Source organism: Triturus cristatus, chromosome 6, assembly GCF_964204655.1.
Source record: "Triturus cristatus chromosome 6, aTriCri1.1, whole genome shotgun sequence".
Classification (NCBI taxonomy): domain Eukaryota; kingdom Metazoa; phylum Chordata; class Amphibia; order Caudata; family Salamandridae; genus Triturus; species Triturus cristatus.
In genome coordinates this window covers 1,633,543,400-1,633,566,693 of record NC_140589.1, presented here as the reverse complement: position 1 = coordinate 1,633,566,693, position 23,294 = coordinate 1,633,543,400, and the positions used below count along the sequence as shown (strand labels likewise).

Below are 23,294 nucleotides of genomic sequence, written 5' to 3'. Positions count from 1 at the left end.
TCACCAACACTTGTGTTGCAATAATGTTATCTGTAGCAGGTTTTCTTAGTGGAAACTTGAGTACTTCACGTGTTTTCTGCATAATTATGGATTTGCCTTATCTGAAAAAAATTGTTTCTAGCTCAAACAGATCAAACGTTTCTATAAAAGGCAGTGATGTGTTGCAGCAGAGTGAAAGGACCCTCTAAAAGGTTGACTAGCCACTTTTCCATTGCTAGATTTGGGTGCTGAACTGGCACTCATCTGGTGAAACCTTTGCTTAGACAGTGTTAACCTGTGCAAACAAAGCAATAATGAAGTAATACTGTTAGAAATGGGGTTTTTAGTTGGCAGAGGTTTTCACCCTGTACAAGCGGGGACCACCACCCTAGTCAGGGTAAGTCAGATACCCAACATAAATTAACCTGTGCTCAACCTCTAGTAGTTGGCACAGAGCAGTGAGGCTTAACTTAAGAGGCAATGTGTAAAGTGTTTGTGTAACACTTACATTACAGCAACTCAATGAAAATACCACAAAAATACTCCACACAGGTTTAGAAAAATAGAGAATATTCTGAGCAAAACGAGACCAAAATGACACAAATCCAAACAGTATTAGTTGAGATATGAATTTTTAAAGAATAAATGCAAAAACAGTGCTTAGAAGTCAATAAAGGTTACTTGATGTCTCACTAATCCGGGGTATATCTGAAAAGTAAAGCCGACAGCGAAAGAGCAAGCTTTGGATACAGTTCCTAACTTATTGGGAGACAGACCGCAGTCACACAGAGAAAAGTTAGAGCAGAGAAATGTCCACCTTCTAAAAGTGGCATTTCCAAAATGAAATGTCAAATCCAACTTCACCTTTAAAGAGGTTTTATCACCACCATTCCAAAGATCTTAAACATGGACTAGCTACTCCTTTTCAATAAGGAATTACAGCGTAAAAGGTGTTTTAAGGAATCCACAATGCTAGCTTATGGAAGGAGTAAGCCTCACAGCAGTTAAAAACAAATGTTGCGGTTTGTCACTGCCAGGACATGTAAAACTTAAGAGTGCATGTCCTGCCTTTTAGTTACATAGCACCCTTCCCTTTGGGTCATTTAGGGATTACCTTTGGGGTGACGTATTTGTAATAAAATGGAAGATTAAGGTTTGGCAAGTGGTTTTAAATGCCAAGGCGAAGTGGCAGTGAACTGTACAGCCAGGCCCTGCAATGGCAGGGCTGTGACAGGTTTGAAAGGCTACTTGTGTGGCTGGCACAACCAGTGCTGCAGGCCCACTAGTAGCATTTAGATTACAATCCCTGGGTATATGGTATACCACTTTACAAGGGACTTACAGGTGAACTAAATATGTCAATCCAATATACACCAATGTCAACATGTTTAAGGAAGAAACACATTCACTTTAGCGCTGATTAGCAGTGGTAAAGTGTTCAGCGTCCTAACAACCAAGATGGCAGAACATTTCATCCATTGTGCACAGCTCTTGTGCCTACCTCAGAGGTGTGGCCATGGAAAAGAGCAGTCAGTTCTGGGGGCAGCTTTTCTCCCCCTGGGATTGGGTGCCTGTCCGATTTAGGGGTGGGAACAAAGGGTAGGGGCAGACCCAGGTGTTGACTACATCTGCTTGTGACAGGGTAGGCCTCTTTGAAGTTAATCAAGTTCCTGGGCCCCGCCCACAGGCAATCCTGACAAGGGTACAACAGCACCTCCTCACACACAAGGATTTTATCTGCTATGGAAGCAAGTTCATACCTCACCAAATTGGCTTATTCAGCTGCCAGGTGATATTTGGAGCTCATGCAAATGGGTTACCAAAGGTGTAAGGCCACCAAGAGTTCACTTTCTAAAAGGACCTGTTCCTTAATAGTTTACCAGATTGTAGTTCCTATTAAAAGAGTTTTTGAATTATATTTCTAGCTGCTTCCTAAATTAGCATTATTAAATACAATAATGTAACCCAGAGCGTTCATATCGAACAGCCAGACTTGCAACAGTGAAAATAGCTTTTTGGGGCTTTTTTGCTATAAGGACATTTGTAATATTAAACTTTTACATGTTCTACTTTTAAATACCAGGCACCCTACCTTAAGCGTAATAAGAGCTACTTAGGGCTGATTTATAAATATTTTAAAAGGAAGTTGACTGTCAAAAGGGGTTATTTTGACAGGTCAAATTTGCAGTTTAAAACAGTTGTTGGGGGCTAATCAGAGGCGGTGACCTACTAGCAGATTTCAATTTTGTGGGCAAAGAGTTCCTTCTTCATGTTATGGCCTCTCCTCTTTTCCCTCAAAGATTCTGAAAAAGGGAAAGAACAAGTAGGTGATCAGGAGCTCGTTCTGGCTCTTGATGCTGGCGGTCTATGGGCAGAGGTGAACGAACAACATGACAAGGCACCACAAAAAGTCACTGTGTGAGACTGTGATGGATGGACATTTGCCAATCGCACCTGCAACAATGTTTTAATGCGGAGTTCTCTGGAGGGATGTTCTAGGCACTGCAGCACAAACAATTTGGAGAGCAAATTCTTGAACGTCATAGTTGAGGAGAGAAGCTCAGGACCTGCAATTAAAGGGAAAGGAAAAGAAAATAGAGACCTGACTACCAGGCGCCATGGCGAGTGCTTTATGGCACCAATGAAACCACCACAATCCTATTTCTGGTGTCAAGTCAGAGCCAGCGCCCACTATCCGAGATGTAGAGCTATGTCAGAGGTTTCTGGATCCACAACTGGGGTTTGGGATATTCAACAGTAAACAATCTGCAGGTAGAAGTATCCACCACAATTGCCAGCTAGCATGGTGGTAGTAGAGGATGACTGACAGATGTTTCTCCAACAAAGAAATGATGTTGATGAAGACTGCCCCTCACAGCATGCTGAAGGACAGGGTGGTAAACTGGTAGTGAAAACAGGCAAACTGGGCATCCAGGGGCATGAAACTGTCTAGTATCTCCAAAGCTTGGATGACTCAAGTGTTAAGAGGAGGAAAAAGATGGCTAACTTTCAAGTCAATTTTCTTCTGGGCGGAAGGTAGTATTAGTCTTCCACATTCTCATAATTATCTCCAGATACGGCAAGACATTCATCTGTGAGCCTAGTGGTATAACACACTAGACGAGGGATGGAGACCTTGGGCATGAACTTTATTTTTTTATGTTCAGCGCTTCTTGGGCTGGCCCACAGAGGTGTACAGGAAACCTTGCCACATTAGGTAACATCAGAGACTTTGTGATTGACATTGTCTGAGGAGGCTTAGAAAAAAAGCTGAGTTTCTTAAGAATGTTTTTTTTAATTTACTTTGGTTAGCATCACTTGATAAAAGGTATTAGTAGGACTAGCACCCTGCACAATCCTTAAGCTGAGACAGAGGATACTGGGGCTGGGGATTGCAGAAGGAGGCACATTTTCAGTAAGAAGTATTACTGTGCCTATGCTTTTCAGCAACAATTTAAAATCTGGATTCATCCACTTGCACCACAATACTTAGTCAATTGCGTATTTGCCTATTCACCTTAACTGTAACATCGTAGTCCTGGCAGGCAAAAATAGCCGACCATTAGAAGGTAAATAAAAAAAGATCACCACGCATATTTTTTAACGCACACAAATATATCTTTAAGTACACTCAGAAGCAAACCGCCCTGCCAAACAAATAGGTATTACATATGCATAATGACATCGAGAGCAGTCGAAAGGCGAGCCACGCAGGACTATCAATTGACAGATTCACATAAACTGTGTATTTAGAAACAAAGGTTGGCCCATCACAACCGACCTTAATTAATTCAGGAACATGATAGGCGTCCAGCAGGTTTCGAATGCCTCTGTATATGTTTGCAGAGATCACTACGTTCTGTAGCAAGAGGTGGAGAAAAAGAACATTCGTTTTGAAACACAACCAAAATGAAATCTGTCCTACCGAAATTATCTCAGACATAATTTAAATGCCCAACTCCTATGTCATTGAGAAGTGGTCCGGTTGTACGTAAAAGCAGCAATTTAAAATATAATAGATACATGTCAGACAGGACAGGCATTATGTAGGGAAAAATAAAATGGTACCATCTTCCGCAGTTGATGGAAGTATTGTCTCAAACGCTCCTCCTTGGCCTGTACCTCTGAGTCACTCATGCTGTCAATCAAGTGATAAAGAAAATAGCCAACAGCTTCTGCAGAAAAAAAAACCAAGAGAAAGCATTCCACTGAAATTACCCACACTGTCATGTTATCAAGATTAATTTATAAGAAATCATCTTGGTGTGAGATGTCACCCTGATGAGAGGCTCTGAAATGGCAACAATGATCACTGAGGCATAGAGATTATGTGGTTTGGGAGCACATATCTAACTGGTGAGTGAAAGGAATATTAATTATGTTCAGACCCAGTGACAGCTTTTCACTACAGGATCTTACCTCCATCTATTTCGCTCTACTACTGTGTGACAAAAGTGGCAGTGGCAAAGGCCTCCTCCTCCCCTAAACTCGGGCTTCTGTGCCCACCACACCTAAAAACAGTTGTCTCACCTATTACCGCCTCTGAAATAAGCCCATGTTAATTTTGAAACGCGACTGCAGAACAAGAGTACATATTGTCAACGGGAAAAGTATTTTCAGTGCTTACTATAGGCCCAACATTGGCAACTTGAATTAAAAAGACAGCTGCCTAGTACATAGCGAAAAACAAACCTGGTGAAAGTATTAATCATGAAAATGTGCAATGAGAACAAAATACAAAATTATATATATATATATATATATATATATATATACACACACACACACACACACACACGTGTTGATACACGTGCACACATGCAAAAAAGAAACCACTAAAAATCACAGGTTTTCAGTGTGATTATTCTACATTACAATATCTCCTAGTGAATGTATATGTTAGAAGAAGAAAAAAGCACCACAGCATCAATTACTTAAGTAAATGTACACCCTCACACAAATGGTATGTATACCCGTATGAACACACACCATGCTATTACACGTGAAAATATATATAGGTTTTTTTCTCCAGCAAACCAATAATGGTTAGAAATTAATTTTGGAGGGTACAATTGAAAGGAGATAATTTCGGCCCACCTTTAATCAAATGCATTTAGGATGCACTAATCCCCATTTAAAATATGCGTTGACATGCAGAGTGCAGGCCGCCCTTATTTATAACACAACACGTGCGCACAGTATTCTACTGCAGGTAAACAGGCGAAATGGGCAGCAGTGAAATGTGTGTACGTTTATGTATTACTTTTTGCAAACATGTAACAAAAGAGATCTCATTAATCTGAAGAGATCTTGCGATTACGAGGATAACGCTTTACACAACATGTTTTTTGAATTTCACTTTCCAAAAGAAGCAATCAGTGTGTGCTGCTGTAATCCCCCAAGCCCGTCATTACACAGAAGAACGGATTTGTGGATAAGTTACAATCATAGAAATTGAAACGCTACCAGTTGGTCCTGAAGGCGCCTGGCTGTAGCGGCCATCCTTCTGCAGCAGCTCAGTTATCTGGGGAGACAGAATAATCGTATATTGCAGCCAAGAGAAGCAAACAAGGACAAGCAGTATCTGAAATCGAATTGCCCACATAATAAAGCATCTCTCTTTTAAAGCATTATTCTACAGTCTCAGAAGAAGGGGGTGTGTGGGGACAGAAGGAATACGAACACAAGCAAGATTTCGGAAAAGAAAAGCCTTCTTACGTGAAATGTAAGGAGCATATGAAATGTTTATTAAAAGTATGGGAATGCAAAAAGGTTTCCAAACTGTTCTGTTTAGCCGCCACCTGCCCAAGCGCTTGTGGCCACTATTAGTGCATGTCAGTTCAGTGAGTCATTGAATTGTGCCAGGAGTTGCTGGAAGCGGCCGAGGCAGTTTGCCTCACAGAAAAAGGTAAAGCTAAGCAGGAAAGAATGATTTACCGCGGCCGGCTACGCGGATCATTTGACTTGATCTGAAGTTTAGACCGTGCCAGAAGCAAAGCAAGATGTAAGAAGCATTGGCAAAGCCTATAGGTCTTGCCTTTCACCAATGGCTTTTAGCGAAGCTGTACAGCACCCCCGATGTTGTGCAGCATGGCCAAAGAAAACCAAACAAAAAAGACAGTGATTGAGCCGCCAGCATTATTTTGCACACATGCATGCCTTCAAGAAGGCACTGGGGCTTAATATTTTTTGAAGCAGTGAGGGAAAAGGAACACGAGGAGGGGAACGCAACATGGGAGGTAGAAGGGACAGGAGGTATAAGAGTCATGAGGAAGGAAGCATCAGAGGAGCAGGTGGGAGGTCGAGAAAGTAAACAGGCAAGAGAGCAACATGGATCACGGGAGGGGAGAAAAGCAAAGGGCGCAAGAGAGCGCAACGTGGAGCGGGGATGAGAGGGGCGCGCACAAAAAGCAACACCAGGTGAGAAGCACACGAGGGCTAGAGCATCACAGAAGGGGATGTGGGAGAACCTCACAGGCGAGGGGGAATAACATGGCGAGGGGGAATAACATGGAGCGGGGGAGGGGAAGGGGGGTTGGAGAGAAGCACACGATGGAGAAAGCTTGAAAACACATGCCCTCTTGTGGTTTCGTATGAGATGAAATAAACAAGTCGTTTCTTAAAAGTGAGCAGTGGAAGGACGTAAGTAAATTTAGGATGCTGGGGGGTGGGCGTGGGAGGGCAGATAGAATATAAAAAGTAGTCAAATAAAAACGTGATTAAAGCCAACTGGCTACAAGCCCCTTTAACGTCTTGGTAATCCCACTGTATGCCTTTAGTAACCACACTGCTGAGCGGTCTGGTAGGTTCCACCCAAAAAGGTAATATCTTCAAATATGTACAGAAAGATGGAAAATAACAGATTCTCCCACTGTCTAAAGACAGAGGCGTTATGCTCTAAAGACAAAGGTGCCAGTTTCCTCACCCCATAAGCCTACTTCTGGGACTGACCTTCAAAGACTTTTGATAATAAAACTACAGACCACCCATTGAAGATCAATTTATTCCATCCAGAACCAGTGCACAGTATTCTAGTTAGACCCGACTAAATGGTCCGTTTCTTCTTATATGCAACTAAAATCACGCGAAACTAAATGCCAGATGAAAAGTACAGTTTAAATTCAGAATTCATTAAGAGGTGGCAAGGTTCACACAGAAGGCACAATGTGCTGCTCTCGCACTTTGTAAGCAGATCAGAACAATTACACCATGCAGCTACCTGTGACAAGGCCACCTTCAGTCTACCCACCAGGAGATGGAGCAGACCTCATGGGGGGCTCTGACTGCACCAAGCACAATGACGTCTACTGCCACCAGCTGTACTCTTTCCTGGATTCATTTACTATGCAGGCCATCTATGTTAATCGCACTGCTACACTCCAATTTACAGACTATGCTCACTGCCTGCAACTTCCAACTGGCTTCTCCACCTACTGTTCTTTTATGTACATTTACAAACCGTTAGAGACAATAATTTTAATTGTTTACAACGTTTTCTAGCTGAATAGATATAAAAATGCATCTCTCTCTCTCTTCACAGTATTGAGTATTTCTACCTATCTTCTCATTTTCTTTCTCGGTCCTCGTCTTCCACAGACCTCTGTTTAAAAGTATACCGCTTCATTGTGAATGCCCATACTACTGAATTCGTATGCCTTACTGATGTTGCTAAAGTGCTTCCATTTTTTCGGCGCATAAGGCATTCACAGAATTCATCCAAACATGTTCAAATAATAAAACACAAATGTGTCCAAAATACTGCAATAATGTGACATGGTCGTATGGCCTCCAATGTGAAGCACTTCAAAACACGGAAAAATCCGACAATTTATATTCTAGCTTCTTATTACCAAACATAAAGTGCATGTTATAAAGAAAAGCTTTGCAAATTTATAAAATATTTAAGTGTATTCATAGGTTTCAGACCTTAAATGTCATTTGTTACAATAGGATAATGTACACTTGTACAGGGATTGAGGCAAAAGTATTTTATTCCTTTTATTTGATACCACACCATGCTGGTCTGTTAACCATCCACAAAAAACGAGAAACATCAAAGCCTCCGGAGGGCAATTTTCACATGCACGTGGTCTTACATTTTCGGATATACACATTAACATCAGGGTGAGCACTTAAGCAATGATTAAAACTGAACTAAAATGACCGAATACTGCTGGAAGGACACACAAACCAGTGAGAGGCTCTGGAAATACAAATTAAGCCAGCTCTTTAAAATGCTTAAACGGAACGACCGGCCTTTCCTGTATCCACATATATAAAAATTGGAGTGGACTCATTTGCCAGCCCTTTAGGAAAGTACATTACACTGATGAGCAGTTGGCAAGCTGTGGTGCAAATATTACTATCACGTTTGTTATGTATCCCCCCCCACCCCATTACTTTCTCGCAGTTTTTTCCTCTACCTCTTTTTGAGTCCCTCTGTCCACACAAATGAGAAGGTGAATGACAGAGCAGAGACAGCATGCATGTGTGAATTTGGAAGTGTGTGCCCCTTAAATATTCTTATAAAAACAATAAAAGCCTGCAGTGAACACGTGATTCTCCATTTCCCACCATGACAGTCTAATGAAAGGAACTGGAAAGAGAAAAATCTTTTTACAATTTTTCTTCCACAATAACAATTCTACATTACCTCTAGCACGACACTTGAAAAATGTATAAATCCAAACATTTTAGAACGATTATAGCTCTACTACTAAATGAAATACAATCTAGTAAGGGACATAAAAGTATGCCATGACAGATGCGCGGGTAACAACATTGTTATCAGAGATCTACAGGTAGACTCGCTCCAGCTTTCGAATTGCACGATGACAAAGCTTTAAAAAGTCTTGAGCACTACTACATTTATAGACCTAATAGATATTCTTGAAAATTGATAACATTGATCCCAGCTTACCTTGGACATATGTTCTACGTTGTCGGACCTGAGGGGGGCAGCAAAGGATAATGAATTAGTACACAGTTAATGCTGGACAAAGACGAATAACTGTACAAATCCTTCGGCTGCTATTGACGCTATTTCTACCACACCGAGTACAATGTAACAAATATTATAAAGTCTCTTTAATATGGCAGGAAATAAAATAGCAATATTTACCAATGAAACGAGCTAGGATCATTAGTTTAAATAGGGCATACAACATTAATTACAATATAAGCAGTGGAATTTTGCCATCGCACGTGGACTTTAACGAAAACGAAGCTTGTCCACCAACGACACGATATTAAGTAAACCGAGGCTATCGATTTATCAGATTCTATAGCCTAGCAAACGATGTGTCATATGGCTAACACGTTACAAATGTATATAGTTGGCCCTTTCTCATAGACCAATGATAAGGGGGTTGGGATGGAGGAAGAAGGAACAAGCATTGGCATAGCCAATAGGTCCCGCCTTTGGGACCTAATAAGTGTTTAGCCATGCAACACTTGATGGTGTTGCACCAAGGATATTGTGCTGGATAACTAGACACTTATAAGGCCCCAAAGACGAGACCTATTGGCTATGCCAATGCTTGTTGATACATACCACCATCCAGTGTCACTGGAAATCAGCATTCAAAAGTACTGAAAAAGAGCAGGCCCAACACGTCGGACCTCATTTTCATTTTTCATAGACAATGCCAGCACCTTCCCCAAGTTCATTCAAATCTACTAGAAGTTGCGAACACCAGAACCGTATTAGATGGATCAAATGAACGTCTAACATCCACATTACGAGCATGTCGATTGTAACAGTAGGCAGAAAGGTGATATTTATGGCAACAGGTTTATTTTTTGCACCCCTTGGTTAATAAGTACAAAAGATAGACTCTCTTCGCATGTTTCTACACATTTCACTACAGTGCAATATTTTTTTTTTAAATCTGACCGATATTAAACGGATTCGAATATATTTTCGTAACAAAAATTGAACTGCTTTTTGGTATATTTAATTTGACACTAGAGATTCCACATGTATTCCTCATACTTGTAAATATGTGGCCTCTCATTTGAAAGAGCATCGCACCAAGGATTTAAGTGGTTTGCGGTAAAGGTGATGGTGTGACTGTGTATTATGCAGAATAAAGTATCGCCTACCATACATTATAGGTAGATTACAAGTCACTTTGGAATTAAATGACCTTATATGTGAATTCTGTCCTCAGCCTCGACATGATCAAGGAACTCCTCAGTGACTTGCAATATCCCCATAATGTATGTCAGGAGGTACTTCATCCCATATACAGGCCCTTCACTGGGTACCAGACAGAAAAAATATTTAACTTGGCAAGAACAGTCGACAACAATACTGTACTAAAATTAAACAGTTCCAGAAGCAGCGATCTTGTTTCACCAAATAAATTCCAATAGCAGATTGACGCCACCCACTCATTGAAACACCGTATGAAGTGTCATCACAACATATTAGAGATAAATGTCTACCACACTTAATACTCTAATGAGGTATAAAGACCCGGTTCATACGCCTAAGACTAGGCAACAAAAATAACCAAATTCAAAAGGAAAAGATTGTTTGTACTCGGCCATACATCCCCCGGGTACTGAAAACCTGGAGCTGCAGAGCAACAAAAGAAAAAATAAATCAGTAATAATACGGACAACCAGATACTAACTTAGATGAAGCCAAACACACACTTTCTTTTAAAAGAACACAAGTCAGACAGGTCAAATCATGGGGCGTTTAACGCATACGAGTTTTAATGCAGCCACATGACACTTTCTTCCCCCTCGACACCGCTTAATGATGCCCAGCCGTAGGACACTGCCAGCACTGTAAAACCTAGACTGCAGCAGCGCTTAAAAAAGAAATACAAAAGTTACAAAATAAGGTGCACTTCTGTAAAATGAACTCTTCTTCTAAAAAGAAAAAAACTAATAGTTTGGATGCCACAACTAGTGTTTAAATAACAATAATGCGCCTAACACCCAAGTACGCTCTGGGTATACACCATTTTTCTTCCGGCTGTGTTCTGTGCTACATTCGCACTCTTGTAGTCATAACAATGTTCATGTTTTAGGTTCTGTCTACTACACGTACTCAAGATCAAACAAACATTGGCATAGCCAATAGGTCTCGCCTTTGGGACCTTACAAGTGTTTAGCCATGCAACAGTTGCATAACTAAATACTTATAAGGTCCCAAAAGCGAGACCTATTGGCAATGCCAAGCGGCCGTGCAGCCGCGAAAGTGATCGCAATCGCGATCCAACATCAAAACGGCCGTGCGGCCGCGAAAGTGAAAGTAATCTCGGTAAACTGAGGCGCGCGTGCCCGCGCACATGCACTGTAGCTCTAGGCTGGCCTGGTAGCACTTTTTGGAGCCCTCTCAATAAGTCTCGCCAGACCAGCGCATGCGCTGGGTCAGGCGAGACCTAAAAAACTTCAGATAACCTATATCGCCAGGGGTGTTGCAATACCGGCAAACAGCTGTCGGACAAAAGCAGCACATCTCAAATCAGGCGGGAGATTCCCATATACGAGTCTTACCTCCCGGATTCCGAACATGCTGAAAAAAATCCAATTGGTTTTGCCTTGCTGCAGACTCTAACCAACTTAAGTAAGTGAAGCTAAGGGGATATAATCGGAAAGCTAGTTTTATTATGATTGACAGGAGACTGGAAAGTAATAGGAAATCCTTAGTTTCCATGTATCCAACTATTGGTTAGAAAAACTACCCGCCCCTAGCAAAGACGGCCCCTGTGTTGTCATCCACGCTTCTGGTAAGCGATAGTGAGCTCTTTTCATCCCACTTTTTGTTTATAATTTAGCCAGTCGCTTGTTGAAGTATTTTTGGACAACTTTAGTTCCAAAAACATCTTGTTAATGACTTATTTTAAAAAGCCCCATTCGTAGCAGAAGTTTGTGCCTGACACCTGCTACTAAAAACTTGGCGCTAGTCATCCAATAACAGGAGAGCCCTACATGCTCTTGACTAATCATTGGCAGAGTATTCATAGGGGCAGATCCTCGTATTTAAGAAGCACTGTGTTTTGTTGACCTTATTTATTTAGGACATCCTTCTCGTAATCAATCAAGCAAGACGAATAAAGCGCTCCAATACCTTCGGGTTGAGTTCGCGCTATATAAATCTGCAAAAAAGAAACCGGCATGAGAAACGAAAGTAAAGTCTCGTAAAGGAGCAGGAGGTGAGCCCGCGAGGGGTTCCTGAATCCAAGTTCTACTTGTAGTTTGCATCAGTGGTACATTGCAAGTCTTTGTATTTTGTAATTTATGTTAACCAAGTACTGTCCTGGGAAGCGCTTGCTGAATAGACACAGCCCGCGAGTGGTCCGCGCGTGAGAGAGAGAAGGAGCAGGAGGTGAGCCCGCGAGTGGCGCGCCTGAGCTTGGGAGAGCAGTCTGCTCATTTTTAGGTCTCGGCTGCGAAGGCTGTGCTTGCGCAGTCTAGCTCCGAGATTTATTGACTTGGAGAAGAGGGTCTTGAACCCGCCCCTCTTCTCCCCTGTTCTCCATTGGCTGGCCTCTTGAATGCTGGCCAGCCATTGGAGAAGAGGTCAGTCATTCCGATTAGGCCCCGTCCTTTTCGGATCGGGGAGCGAGTTTTTTGCAAGAAGTCTCATTCTCTCCTCCAGCCAATGGCTGGAGGAGAGAAAAGACAAACAAGCCCCCGAATCCGAAAATGCCGCTGCCTTTCTTCGAGGCATTTCTGCTCTGCCTCGGAGAAAGGCAGTGGTGTGCCTTTTGCTCTGCCTTGTTGTTCCTCTGGGAAGACTTTAGTTTTTACCTGGTCCGGAGAGAGGCGGCTCTCGAGTTTCACGCCAGTGCCAGACACCCAAGGTCACTTAGACTGACGGAAGAGTGAGTGAGTGTGGGTTGGGGAGAGGGATAAGCGCCGCTGCTGAACAGGAAATGTCGGGCTAAATTGCAACACATATAAAAGAAATAATCTTTGTGAAGTAAAAGTCAATGGAAAGTTCCCGCGGAGCATGATGTGAATTTGTAGCCATTGTGTGTACTGCTTAAACCGCATTGGCCGGTCCTGTATGTCTGAGCTCGTGGCCGCAGATAACCCGTCTCCATAGCAAGTCTTGTTTTCAAGCTGCGCAGGTGAAGAGGACAGACTGAATGATTGCGATCGATTCCTCCTTCCACCTTTCTGCCGCACCTTACAACCCACTTTCCTCCTCCTGCCTCTCCCCCTTCCTTTGCCTCTCCCCCCCCCCCTGCCGCGCCCCCATAACCCCCCCTCCCCTAACAGGTTTCCTCATTGTCTCTCCTGTAGTGCTGGCCCGTTAAGCGCTATACAAACAACCCATGTGACATGATAGCAACTAGTGGGAAACCAGGCGCGTATTTGAAATACCGTATTGTACGGTATTTGTGAAGGATACTTCCAGGGACAGAGGTGATCTGATAGTCTACGAAAACACGAGTCACCGTGGCTAGTAGGTTAAGAAATTGAAGCGCCATAAGACAACGATTAGTCGATGATTATTACAATATTTAATGCTTTAAAGGGTTAACATGTTAGCAGTAAGTCTCTTTTTGGTGGGACTTGCTAAGAGTGATGTTTTCACACGGCAGTGGAATGGAGTAACACATTAAAAAAAAAATGCGATTTTTCTAAATAATAAGTAATTATTTGGGAAGAATTCTTAGTGACGCAGTTTCCTCGCCTCTTGCTGACGAGCTTCATCGGTTAATACTTCCTATTTTAGCATGCACTGAGTCGCCTCTGTACAGAGTCAGCCGTGGCACAGTATCTCTCCTAGCACAGTTGGGTCTACACAAAGTTATTCTTTTGTGAAACCCCTGTCATTCTTGTGAGTATTAAAAAGGACTCCATGCCGCTTGCAAAGTTTTCAGCATGTGCTTTTCCGGCTTAAAAGTTGGGCCCGGATTTACTAAGATTCTGCACCATGGTTGCAAAAGAGGTCACAGGAAGTGAATGTGGAATGGTTTGTGTGCATTCCCAAGTAGTAATAAAACAAACCTGCACACAGTTGTACTTAAACAAGGGAACGATATTCATTGGGCAAGAGGGCACAGCACAGACCATGACAACTTGTAGTGTGAAAAAGGCTACTTAATGAAGCAGGTGCACATCACAAATATTTCTACAACCCTAGGCAAATCGTCTTGCACAACTATTGTTCTCACTATATGTCAGTATTCACCTACCGGTTGCCCCCCCGACCTTATTTGTTCCTCGACAATTTCCCCCCAGCTCAGCTGCCTCTCAGTATATCTATGCTCTACACATCCTGAACTGACTTTACTTCATATTGTATTGTAATTGCATTTATATAGCGATTACTACCCCTGAAGAGGCGTCAAAGCGCATTTTCGGCGAGTAGCACGCTACTCTGGAACCCATTAAGCATTAGCGGTGAATTAATATAGTGAAATATGAAAGTAATGTGAGTGGTGGATATTAGTCAGTTATTTGGAGTGCGTAGGATGTCACTGTAAACCTTTAACTTCTTGCTACCTGCAAGTGCCAAATTACTCCCACCCTTCCCTTTAAACTGCTTCGCCCACTCCAACAAGCTAAACAAGCATTTACAATGCAACGGTCTCGGAATTGTTAAAGTTAGAGCTATTGGCATTGCTCATGACAATGCCGTTTCTTTAAATGTTTTAAAAACAAAAACATAAACAAATATAATGTCATGAGCAATGCCAATAGCTCTAACTTTACCAATGCCGAGACCATTGCATTGTAAATGCTTGTTGAGCACTGCACCGTGCTTGTGGCGCGCCTCTGCTCGCTCCCGCAAGGTGGATGCCGCCACAAGCACAAGTGTGTGCTTGAAAATGAGCTGACCGATGGTTAAAGGCCCTCCTGGAGCAGCGCATGCTAATAGATAGATAAATGTGATCAGGAAGCATGTTGTTACAGTACAAAAGGACCAATGGCTGAAGTGAGATGACTCACTGCACCATACTGTAGTGTGCGGAAGCAAAATGTGAATGACAGCTTAACAGGCTAATGGGACAAAAGGGCTGACCCAAAGCCCCTTTATGTATGTATAGATGTATTTATTTTTAATTCTGGCTCAAGAGAGCTTTAATAAAGCTTATAATAAAAAAAATCATAAATAAAAAAACACACACTATACAAATACATAGAGATGCTGTGGGTCAGCAGTCGGTCAGCCTCTTTGTCCATTGGTCAATATATTCAACTGTCATTCAAATTTTGCTCCAGCCCACCACAGCATAAAGCATGGGAATATGGATCAGATCACTTCTGCCACTGGCGCTTTTGCACCTCAAATGACGACTTTTAACCTAATCAAATGGACACATCTGCCTAAAAAGAAGTGCCTTTCAGTACCAGGGCTGGTGGGCCAATATTATACTTTGACAATGGTTCTTTCTTTTAATTCTTTATGGATTTTTGTAACTATTCTGTGTTTAACCTATGTCGTCGAATTGCAATCATTAAAAGTCAATAGTAACTTTTCTTTGTGTCACTAAGTATCATATTTTTTAATGATATGCTCTGAAACCAAAACTGGTTTCTACACCTGTACTAAGTACATCTGCATGGAAGGCACTCAGTGTTCTATCAAAATGATACGCTTGCTTTTAAAGATTTTTATTGCAAGCATATCGTCCTCATATTTATGCATCATGTATTGAATGAATAAATGAATGAATTATTTCATTTTCATAATTACCTAAAATGATTGCAAAGCTGTAGTACGATGTCAAAATTATTGTCAAAATACGTATCCCACACCATTATAATACTTACATATATTCTTTTTTCCTGTGGCGTGTGATTGCAATAAAACTTTTACAAAAGAAAATGATTATACAAGATTCCTAAAGGCCAGACCAAATGACTTTAGTAACACTTATGCTTTATGTTTTTCTTTTATTACATTAAATTGGGGAGACCCAAATATGTCTCTTAGTAGAAATTCCTGTTACATCTTGAAACTAGTTTATAAAATCAATATTTTACTGGTATTTTTCTTCTGGAGGGATTTTTCATTAACCAATAGAATTCCCCTTGCTTAGTCTCTGAAAGCCAAATCAAAAGCAGATGTCATAACATGTATGCTGCAATTCTAGCCAGTAAAATCATTACCCAACTAATGAAATGAAATGGTTCCCCAGCTTCAAAGTCGGCCGCCTTAGCCATTAAGCCACACCCTCTCCCAATCATTTAAGCTAAAAGCTCCATGGCCAGGCCAGTACTTTTAACATTGTTTACTTTAAAGACAAGATGTGAAATAGAGCTATCAGCATATCTAAAGGGATAGGGAGGAGTCCGTAATAGATGGCTGCCACAGCATTCCTACTCTGCCTAGAAGAACCCTTATCACGTAAGCATCAAAGCATTCAACAAACAATGTATGTTTTACTTGTTGAAAAGGCAGGAAGCAAACTTTCCCTTTGTTTTAAATATTATGATTTTAGTTCGGAGATCAACTACATCTTACTATTAGAAAATGTGCATCTGAATCTCAACAGGTAAAATACCATTTACATGTTCTTTTCACATTGTGCTAATATCTAGTTTGTTGTTTTGTGCGGTGCTTAGACAATCCGGAGGTCCCTTAAGGCCACTAATAAAAAACATAAGATCAGAAACCTGAGATATCTGCATGTAGCTTATATATCAACACAGCCATTGTAAACAATGTTACAATGTTACATGCATATATAACATACATTGTAAAGTTTTTACCTGAGCTATGACTGTGAAGGAGTAAGAGGAGGATGTGACAACCTTGCCTATGATGAGGCGACATTGTCTAAAATAATTCCCTCATCTACTTTGTTGGGACTTGTTCCCTGCGCTCGGGGTTTAAAGAAGGACAGCATGGGTGTCTGGCGCTGACTGGCTAGCTCTATGCAAAATGAATAGATGCGTCGCTTATTCATGGCTATGCAGCCTGAGAGCGTTCGTTCACTCTAGGGGCCTTTGCATGGATTACCACATACATTAGTACGTGATCCCGCATAATACGCGCCATCTCATCTCAAATAAGCTGCTCGTATGATCCGAGCCCCACCAATAATTCGGTCAACCTGGCCCTTGTGATTGCAACCTAGTGCATTTGGAGCGTTATACTCTTGGGACGTTGTAATTGCATTAATGCATACGTCTGTATTTACAAAGCCTAGGAGTGAGAAACATGTCTGCGATGACATGGGTTGGGGACCTTCAAAAACATTCCCTGCCAAGCTTTGATGTCCCTTTCAACAGGGCAAGTAGCTGCTACAGAACTCCATGTACACATCTCGAATAATCTGGGACGACAGAGAACTTTACGCAGCAATCTGCAGGTCCCCTGGCATTCTCAGTCCTCTCACCTGGTACTCTATCTCCAGAGTTGCTTCGTTCTTCAAGGGCGGATAAAAGCACTCCTTGTGTCCCGGGCGAAGCATGAAGGTGAAGTCACGGTCCATAGATTGTGAGAAACTCAAGCAGAAGTGAAGCACATGCTGCAGGCAGAGGACCAGAAGCAGCACCCCGTTGGCCCTCACTGGCGTACACAATCAGTACTAGAGGAAAGGGCAACGCTACAGAATTCAGAGCACAGCAGGAGGAACAGCTCGCACTCAGCTGCGGGCATGGTAATAGTGAAAGCAAGCAGGACAACGAGGTAGAGGAAGGACTTAGTCAACGTGTTCATATTATGCCAGCCCAGTGGAGTATTACCCCATTTCAAAATGGGAACAGACGTCAACTTGAGACAGACTGTCTGTTGTTCGGGCGTGGTTCGTCTTTATTTCTCAATTTAATCCAGTAACCGACATTATTGTAATGCCTGGTTACTTTCTTCAGCGATTAAAAGGGCAATCCAGAAGCAGTCAAACCATAAATAACTTTTCAAAAGTATTATTTTAAAAACTGTTTTGTGCGTTTGCGGAGGCACCATTAAACCAAAGAAATTATCTATTTTAAGTTTTTATATATAGTTTACCATGCAGACAATGTAATAGACTAAGTTCCCAGGGGCTGACGAAGAAATTTCTGTTAGACGAAAGTTCGGCATGTTAGTGGATGGCGCCGGTGGCAAGTTTAAAGCAACGGTTGCTAGGTTTGTCGATTGTGCCAATTTCCGAGAAACGTGCCTGGCGCTAAGTGAGAGTGCAGTGGAAATACACAGCCCGCGAGTGGTCCGCGCGTGAGGGGGAGCAGGAGGTGAGCCCACGAGTGGAGCGCGTGCTTGGGAGAGCTGTCTGATCATTTTCAAGGGCTGCACTTGTGCTTGTGGCGTGCCACTGCTCGCTTCCGCAAGGTGGATGCCGCCACAAGCACGAGTGTGTGCTTGAAAATGAGCAGACCTAGCATGCACCCTGCCTAGGTGAGACCTAAAAAGAGTGCATGAAAAATGAAATTCTGGTGTACCAGAGTTTCAATGTCGTCAGAAGATGATTCAAGACTCGGTCTTAGACATTCATTTAGATGGAGGTGATGATACTTTTCATTGGACCAATCTAAGTAGCATAACAACCAACATTACGTCAATGCTTACTGACAGACCAGTTATACCATGAAGTAAAACGTCTCTCACAAAGAAATTTCCCTGCCATGGCACTACATTTTTAGCGACCACAGAGCCAGAGGAACAATGCTTTTTCCTCAATATATTTTAATTTCATTAATTTTTTTATTTAAGATCTCCTCCTCGAGGAAATGACCTTCAGTCACAAACAGGAAGGGCATTCCTCAAGGCAGCGGACCACTGCATAAACCTATTCTCGTTTTCCGGCTATTGCTTTAACCCGAATTGTAGTTCCACACCAAAAACATGTCCCCAGCCAGGCCTCTTTGAGATGTCAGTTTTGTATACAGGAAGACATTTGTAGTTAAGTGGACTGCTAAATAGGGGGAAGAGAAAGACCACAGTCATGCTATGAGCTTTGGCTGAGATACACTAGCGCGTAAAAATAAAGGCAAGCTTCTATTACGCATGTTGGGCTTTTCATTGGTAGCTTGGCACAAGCAGACAATGTTTCTTTCGTAGTAAATACAAGAGAAATAGTACAAAAAAACCACATATACTTCTTAAGTTTATGGTTTCTAGAAAAACACTATGAGCTCTGAAGACAAAGGTGTCAGTTTCCTCATCACAGTGGCCTCCCCCTGGACTGACCTTTAAAGATTCTTGATAAGAAGGCCACTATCAACACTACAATATTTAAATTGTGTCCTTGATTTAATTCGTTTGCTTTTTTTGGTCTATATAATTTATCTTTGCAAAACAGACTAATTTGATTCTCCACAAAACCTCTATTTTCTGTTTGCAGGTGTGTATTATGAAGGTCTACTTGAGGGACAGCAAAGGAACGTTAGTTGACAACAAAAACTTGGCTTTCACATTAAACGTTTTAAAACTGTATATCTATTAATTGTATTCACATGGAACTAAATAATTGTATCCTTGTTGACAACGCAAAATGTGCCAATACATTTAAAAAAAACTATGTCTCTGTGGTATGACTAGATGTGATTTGTTCTATTAAGACAACAACTTGCCCATGTCCCTTATTGAAGAATCCGTTTCTATACTGAAACCATAGCTAGATCGATGGGTTGCTATTGAGTGCAAACATACGTTTGTACACACATTTACCTTAAGCAGACCCAGCCCCCATTCAAAGCACACATCCTCTTTGTTAGCAGAACTTATGTTTGTGTTACCCTCTTAAATGTGCAAGTATGCACAACTTGCACATCTTGAATCCAAATTTTATGTTGCTAGAACTTATTGCCACAAAGCACAAATACACTTCACTTCCTTTGAGTATGAAAAAGTAGTTGGTTTGTCATTTCAACAGTGAAGTCTGCCACAGCGTGACACTGCTATCTCTCTCTCTCGCTTATTAGATTTGTACCCAATACGTTGCTGGCTATATTCTCTCTGCTAATCACATGAAGCATTTGCCCTTCATGCCACTTACGCAATTCCGTGCTTTTTATTGCGGACTTACATTAATGTCAAACTGGCCAATTATTGTTTTCAAAATGGGTGCATGTTTTAAGGGAAAAGCGCACGCAGTGAGAGTGGGTCAGCAGTCTCACTGAAAAGAGATTAAAAAAAAGGCAGCAATCTATAAGCATTAAAAAAAAGAATCTGGGGAGAACACAGAAAAAAGACGCATTTATTACATCTCTCACCAGAATATTTATTTCGTTTTAATGTTAAGAAAAATATGTCTCCTTAAGACCATTTGTAAACCAATGTTTGCCCGAGTTCCACTTAATGGCTAGATTGCGGAACTATAAGGCGTATGTGATGCAGTAAGTATTGAAAACTGCACAGACCACCAAATATAATATTAACAAGCAGTGTGGGGGTGGAAGACTATTGCAAAAAAAATTCAGTGGGAAGGAAAAATGAGTCATATTTAGGGCTGTCAGGCAGTATCTGTTCACCCGGCTGCCATATGTGCTGGGAACAGTGTGAAAATCACAACCTGCTTTGCTAAAAACAAACCGATAAATGAAAGAACCTTAGCTGAAGCAGAAGGGACCTTCAGCAGAGCAGAGCCCAGGGAGTAGAAACAATAATGAACTGCTTCTTAAGTTTGGCTCAACATGTACTCTAATAGTAATAAACACAGCCGAGAAGTCCTGGCTGTGTTTACCCTTCCTAGAGTGAGCCCAAGGGATTCTGTCAGGGTCCATTTTCTGAGGAGAAGGCGCGAGGCTTGAGGTTTTCTGCACACTTCAGACTTACCCAGATCAGTTTGAGTGTTTTGATGCTTATTGTAACCCAGACATTAATTTAGCTAAACAACCACACTGAAGCAAGTTCTGTGTAAAAGCACAGAGCTTTCGCGGGTTGTATCCCAGAGCCTGGCCCACCAATAATATTGGGCTACAGTCTGATGCAAGGTTGCTTGAGCTGCTCAAGCCCACACAGGTATTAAGGCTTCTTCTTCGATACTTTGAGCTTGTGCCTGGTGTAAACCTCAGACGACACCTCGCAACCAAAACTGGCGACAAAATAAAAAAAGAAAAAAAGCCTGTGATGGTCTTGTAAGGGAGAATCTTTGAGAAGAGATGCTTAGTGATGTGTCCATCGCCAAACCAGAAAGTTACATTGTAATGAATGCTCTTAAATTGAGTTCTATTAGCATTCTGCTTGTAAACGAAGAAACCTGGTAATGCTTAACCTGGAACACAACATGTTGTTTTATCTATACATGTGAGACACGTGTACAAGGTACTGGGCACATATGCAGTCCAAAATAATACTAATTGAGATCATCCCCAGAGAAGTAATTCACAGTCTTTGCAAACAGGAGAAAAGTAAACTGATGGAGATTTGAAAACGCAATGACTCTAGGAAAGATGCACCTCAGTAATGAAGAGATTTTGTAATAAGTGCGGAACTTGAGTAAAGATGCCAAATCCTAAAGAGAGGAGAATCCTGCAGTGTGGGGAACACAGAAGGCATGTGGAGAGGGGTGGTGGTGCAGTGAGAGGAGACAAGCTGTTTAACTAGCTGCTTCAGCTATGACATTAGGCTAAAGCTGAATAAAGTCCTGTACTTGGAGAGGTGTCCCAGTAGTAAAGAAACCAAGGAGTACTAGAAACAAGCATGTGAAATGCAGCAGGTCTCGCATTCACGCGAGTTTGAGCTATTTGAGCTATTTGTAAATGACAAAGCCATTTATTTATGTATTGGGTTTTAAAACATATATAAAAGGCAGTCATTTACAATACTAATAGCTTAAACTCTCGCAAATGCAAGACCTATTGCTTTTCAAAAAAGGGCCTTCTCGACCGCTTGTTAGATTGTAAGTATCGGTGGAAGAGACCGGCCTGCGACGTCTTCAAAGTAGTGATAAAAAGTGCAGTGAAGAAGATGTGTAAGTGTTGTAAATTACACAACACTGGGTGGGACAACATCTTGCCCCAAACCGATCACACAGCAAAGTTTTGCCTCAAAGGCTAGAAAAATTAGTCCATGCTAAACTTCGAATTTCTACCATTTTAACCATATTTTCCAGTTATCATTCCTCTAGTAGTCATCCACTATAAGTTTCAATCCACACGCGGGTTATTCTGCCATTCTCCAAGTTTCTAATGCTGAAGCTGTGCCCGACCGGACCTCTTGCTAAAGCACGACCAATGCAGGAGTTCGTTCAAAGCAGCGTTTATTTAAAAAGGAGACCCAATGCATTTTGGGCTGTCAAGTGCCCTTCGTCAGGGGTCACTGCTTTGCACTCGCTAACTAAACCTTTGTCATCTTCGTTCAGAAATACGTTTCTGAATGAAGAGGACGAAGGTTTAGTTTGATAACAGGAAAATATGGTTAAAATGGAAGAAATTCGAAATTTAACATGGACTCATTTTTCTAGCCATTGAGGCAAAACTTTGCTGTGCGATCGGTTTGGGGCAAGATGTTGTCCCACCCAGTGTTGTGTTATTTATGGTGCTGTTTGGGCATGGCACCCAATCCACACGCACGCATTCCAGAACAAACATTGGAGAAACATGGATTATACGTTCAAAACAAAGGTGTGCATCCCACCACTTCAACAGTGTTGTAAATTAGACAGACACAAAGTGTGAAGTAAGAGATTCATACAATCTAAGCTATAAACACCAACAAAGCGCTCCAACACCTTTTGCTCTTTGATTACACTGTTGCGGCTAAGGAGGAAGAGCAGGAGGGGTGGGGGGTCTAGAATGCCCTCTCCGTGATTTGAGTGTGCAGTGTGGCATTGCGTAATGTCATTGCTATCTTTGGCCTAACAAAAACACTCCAGCTGTAGTAAGGCGCTGGCTTCACCTCCTGGTGCAGGGCGGGCTGTGCTTTATGCCAGGCAGGGAGAGAGGGATGGTCTCGGCTGAAGCTACGGCCTCGTACAGTGCCCCTGCTACTACTAGTGAGCGAGAGCGCTGAGGTGATGGTATGGATAGTGCTGGTACTAGTGGTATTGGAAAGGGGTATTTGTGGTGCTGCTGGTACTGGTATTGGTACTGGCATTGGTGGTGGTGGTGGCGGTGTATTGGTACTGGTGGTGGTGGTACTGGTGGTATTGACAGTGGTGGTATTGGATTGGTGGTGGTGGTGGTTGTATTGGTGGTGGTATTGGTAGTGTGGTGGGACTGGTGGTAATATTGGTGTTGGTGGTATTTGTGGTGTTGGTGGTGGTGTCGGTGGTAGTATTGGTGGTGGTGGTGGTGTGTTATTGGTGGTGGTATCTGTGGTGGTACTGGTGGTGGCATTGGTACTGGTGGTGGTGGTATTTGTGGAATGGTATTGATATTGGTACTGACGGTGGTAGTATTGGTGGTGGTATTGATGGTGGTATTGGTGGAGGTGTTGTTAATAAGACAGG

At 42.0% G+C, this 23,294-nt stretch overlaps 1 protein-coding gene across 1 annotated transcript in view; it reads right to left on the bottom strand.

Annotated features, from left to right (window-relative positions):
• Positions 1-23,294, bottom strand: part of LRPPRC (leucine rich pentatricopeptide repeat containing) — a 665,201-nt gene that overhangs the window by 346,758 nt on the left and 295,149 nt on the right. Inside the window, exons 15-18 of the mRNA XM_085612780.1 lie at positions 8,900-8,927; positions 5,446-5,503; positions 4,048-4,154; positions 3,761-3,838 (exon numbers count right to left, since the gene is read on the bottom strand). Coding sequence (XP_085468906.1) covers positions 3,761-3,838; positions 4,048-4,154; positions 5,446-5,503; positions 8,900-8,927 — 271 coding nt within the window. The remainder of the gene's footprint in view (positions 1-3,760; positions 3,839-4,047; positions 4,155-5,445; positions 5,504-8,899; positions 8,928-23,294) is intronic.